The sequence below is a fragment of the Orycteropus afer genome, unplaced genomic scaffold (assembly GCF_000298275.1).
Source record: "Orycteropus afer afer isolate SDZICR_OR568_19922 unplaced genomic scaffold, OryAfe1.0 scaffold00531, whole genome shotgun sequence".
Taxonomy (NCBI): domain Eukaryota; kingdom Metazoa; phylum Chordata; class Mammalia; order Tubulidentata; family Orycteropodidae; genus Orycteropus; species Orycteropus afer.
The window spans coordinates 292,999-297,750 of NW_006922118.1; the positions used below are offsets into that span (position 1 = coordinate 292,999).

At 50.2% G+C, this 4,752-nt stretch overlaps 1 protein-coding gene across 1 annotated transcript in view; it reads left to right on the top strand.

Moving 5' to 3' along the window:
• Nucleotides 1-4,752, top strand: part of MXRA5 (matrix remodeling associated 5) — a 34,319-nt gene that overhangs the window by 18,591 nt on the left and 10,976 nt on the right. The window contains exon 3 of the mRNA XM_007955676.1: nt 242-4,743. Within this exon, the coding sequence (XP_007953867.1) occupies nt 242-4,743 (4,502 nt within the window). The remainder of the gene's footprint in view (nt 1-241; nt 4,744-4,752) is intronic.

Sequence of the window (4,752 nt, forward strand, 5' to 3'; positions counted from 1 at the left end):
TTATGGAAGGTGATTATATCACATCACATGCATTATTACATTACGGAAAGTAATTACATCACATGGCATACCTTACATTACGGAAGCTCACATCACATTACATAACATTATGAAGGGTGATTACATTACCTTTTGTTATGGAACTGCACCTGTCGAGTGTTTGGCCAACCCCCTGAGAATCCTAGCCTAGCCAAGTTGACACAACAGAATTAACCATCACACTGTGTCTTTGTCATTCCAGGGGTCCTTAAGTGTAAAAAGGACAAGGCCTATGAAGACGGTCAGCTGTGCGCCACGTGCTCCAGTCCCAAGAAGCTGCACAAACAGGAGATCCACAAACTGCAGGACATCGTTTGTGCAAAGCCACTCATCGAGTCTCCTCTGAGGCAGAACGAGAGCAGGAGCAGTGACGAGGACCAGGAACCAGAGGACGAAGAGAGTGATGGGCAGTTCTCCCCGGACAGCTTCCAGCTCTCCACCTGGAATGTCTCCTTGAACATGACGGACGAGCATGGAAACACAGTGAACTTGTCCTGCACCATCAAGAAACCAACAGATGTGCACAAAATCTTCTTGAACCAGACAGAACCTCTTGAGATCGAAGTCAATGCCACGGTCGCCTTAGACTTTGAGTGTCCCATGACCAGAGAGAACTATGAGAAGCTATGGAAATTGATAGCCTATTACAGCGAGGTCCCGCTGAAGTTGCACCGAGAACCGCAGCTCAGCAGAGACCCCCAGGTCCACTATGATTACAGACAGGATACTGACGACGACGCTCTCTATTACACAGGTGTCAAAGCCCGGCTCCTTGCGGATCCAGAATGGGTCATGCAACCGTCTGTGGACATCCAACTGAACCGGCGCCAGAGCACTGCCAAAAAGGTGCTACTGTCCTATTACGCGCAGTTTTCTCAAACGGTGTCCACCAAGGATGCAGGGCAGGCGCAGAGCAGAAGCTGGGTGATGATAGAGTCAAGTCGAACTGTGCAAAGGACCCAGGTGGTCCTGAAAGGGACCTCTTTCCAGTTGAGCTGTAACGTGAGGGCTTCTGAGAGTCCGTCCATCTTTTGGGTGTTGCCAGATGGCTCGGTCCTCAAAGCCCCCATGGAGGACTTGGAGAGCCAATTTTCCATCCTCAGTGGTGGTCAACTGAGGGTCAAGTCAGCAGGATACTTACACTCAGGCGTGTACCAGTGCATTGCTCTAGTGACAGATGACATGGACCGGATGGTGTACAGGGTCACTGTGCAGGTGCCAGTCACTCAGCCCCCTGACAGACACACAGTGACCATCAATAAGAACCCTGGAGAGCCCGTGGTGTTGCCTTGCAGCGCCCTAGCAATTCCAGAAGCACAGCTTAGCTGGGTTCTTCCAAACAAAAAGATAATGAACCACCTGGCTAACACATCCCACACATACCTGCTGGACAATGAAACACTCTATATCCCAAAGGTCCAAGCCAGTGATGATGGCTACTACACATGCGTGGCTGTCAACCTACAAGGGGCAGACCATTTGACTGTGAGGGTCACCGTGAATAAGAAAGGACCCAGCAGGGCCTCCAAAAGAGGCAGACTCCCAGGAACCAGGCCTGTTTCCAGATTCAGAGGAAACGTTGTGGAAGATGAAGGGGGCTCCGGCGTCGGCAGTGAAGACAGGACTCCAAGAAGGATCCTGCATCCAATGGACCAAGAAGTGTTTCTCAAGACAGAGGACGAGGCCGGTGTCGGAGGTCAGAAGCTCAAGAAAGGCCGGCGAAAGTGGAAGGTCTGGAACAAGGAACCCGAGACAAACATTGCAGAAGGACGTCGTGTGTTTGAGTCCAGGAGGAGGATCAATATGACAAACAAACAAATCAATCCACAGCGTTGGGCAGACATCCTAGCCAGAGTCCGTGGGAGGAACCTCTCCAAGGGCACAGAAGTCCCGCAGGTCACCCAAACTACAACACCTCCATCAGTGACTGTGGAGGTCACACCTCTTTCTCCTGCTGCCCCTCCACCTTTAGTATCTCCTGCACAGATGGCGACTGGTGCAGAGGGATCCTCAGAAGATATGTCCATGTTCAGTGAGGAAGAGCAGTTCCTGAGTACCCCGTCCTCAACTGGGATTGCACTAGAACGTGACCATGATGTGGTCATTCTTGCTGAACCCAAAGTAGCAGGCATGCGACTGGAAGATGTCATTGATCATGAGGTGTTTCAGAAGATGGAGGACTCAGCTCCCACCCAATCTGACCCTTCAGTCCCTACGTTGATGGCTTTGCCTGACGAGTCTTCTTCCCCTCTGCACACCCTGGACACGTTCTACGAAGAGCCCACCCATGAAGAGGTAGCAACAGAGGGTTGGTCTACAGCACCAAGCGTTGAACCTGTGCCATTGCCCACATCCAAAGTGGATGAGTTACCACTGGAAGCTGTTCCTTTGGTAGAGTCTGAGACCAAAGCATATCTTTATACAGAGTCCGAGATTGATAGTCTACCTGCTGAGGATACACGCTTCACTCCAACTCCCACCTGGTGGGCTGTGGACCTCAGTATCTCTGAGCCAGGAGTGGCACCAGATGTAGCAGCCCAAACACATCTCCAAGGACATGCAGGTAACACGCACCCTGTGATAGGGAGCTTAGCCACCCAGGGCAATTCCCTGATGGAAAAAGACATGGTGGAGAAGTCTCAGATACCAGAAAGTGACATGCAGGAGAAAGAGCGCACAGATTCCAGACGCCCCAAGAGTGAGGAGCTAAAAGGGATAGGCAGTGTTGTTCCATTTAAGCCATCTGGAGAAACCACACCTGACACTCTTTTTGACAGGGACACCATTACAGCATCAAAGATGACGCCAACACTAAAGGCCACTTCACCAACCATGCCGACCACTCACCTATCTCGAAGGAAGCCCAACGGGAGAAGATTACGCCCTCACAGACTCCGCCACCGGCAGAAGCAAACTCCACCCACGACATCTGCCCCCATAGAGACTTACTCTACGCAGCCCACTCCAGTAGCAGAGATGAAGGTGCCAACCAAAGTGGAGGATTTGGTCTTGACACCTGGAGTTGATAACACAGTTGGTGTCCCCAAAGAGCTGGAAATGGGGAAACCTGCAGAACCAGTGACCAAGGGAACCCCACGGAGGAAGCACTCAAAGAAACAAAACAAACATCGGTCCTTCACGTCCACCGTGAGCTCAAAGAACTCAGTATCCACGTCCAGCTCTCCCCCAGAAAACAAACAGAAATATGTGATTGGTCCCAGTTCAGAAACTCCACTTCTATCTTCAACCATTCCTCTGAAAATGGGAGACCCACATGAGACCAAGAGAGAGGAAGATTATGTGACAAGCACCTCAAAAGTATATCTGCCTCTCGGTAACGTCCAAGAGACAATCGCAGTCACATATAAGCCTGATGTGGAGGAGATTAAGAAGGATTACAATGTCACAAACGTCCATGACTATAAAACTAGCACTCCAGTCCCCACTGAGGCAGGAACTAATGTCATATTATCTTCTGGCTTGGCGGTCTCCACTGTGGAAGTATTTATGGGAGAATTTTACCCATCAGAGTTTCCAAGAGCTCCAAGCCTGACTTCTCCAAGGACAGTCCAGCCTCAGAAGATGGTGACAAGCAAACCCATCACCAGTGTTCAGGAAACCCGGACAGATCCACCCCTTTGGAAAGAGTTGGCAAACTCATCTTTTCCTTCTGAGTTTTCTTCTTCTGTGGCAGTCTCCACACTATTTCAACGAGGAGATGTTGATACTTCTGCTACACCATCAAGCGTAAGAGTAGTGGAGCCCTCAAGTCAGGCAGACACCACCACTCATGGTCAGGGTCAGCAAAAACCCACCCCAGCAAGTCTCCATCCTGAAGTAAGACCACGGGATCACGCTGCTATGCTTGGCCCCTTGAAGGAAACAACATCCCTGTTCCCACCCACGACGTTGGTGTCTTCGCTCCCAATCACCACAAAATCCACATTTCTTACTCCAAGAACTTCTCAAACACCAACAGAGTCCAAAGAAAATGTGTTGTTTAATTATGTGGGTGTCTTGGAAACAAAATTGCCCCGAATGAACAAAGAGGAAACTCAGTATGTATTGAATCGAAATGAGGCATCCACTCCGTCTTCCAGACAGGACAACATGAACTTATCTCCAAAGCATGAGTTGGTGAAGGACACGTTTGATGGTAAAACCCCGAACACTCTACTTCAAGGCCCAGATATTCACCACCACGGTGGAAGAGTACAAATTTCCCACCAACCAGGCGTCATTCCTACCAAACCTACACCTCCAAGAGGGACAGTGAGGCCACCACATCTGGCCACTCAAAGCTCCTTTAGATACTCCGTGACCTTCCCACCACCTCGTCACATGACCAGCAAACCAGAAATAACAGCCTATCCTTCGAGGGCTTTTCCAGAGAGCAAGCCTTTTGTGACTCCAAAGTCAGCAACCACAATTCCCGCCCCACTGCACAGGCCCAAACCTGGCATTCCCAGTAAATTTGGTGACCATAGAACCAACCAGTTCAATGCCAGCCCCAAAGTCTTTGGAAATAACAACATCCTTGAACAAAGAAGTCCCGTTGGGAAGCCACCGAATCCAAGATTTCCTCCTCATCCCAACATCAGATTCCCATTCTTCTTCAACAGGACTTTTGCATTCCCACAGTTGGGAGCCACCTTGAAGCCCCAGACACCCACCCCTCCTGTCCTGGTGACAAGAGACAGAAAAGTCAGCACA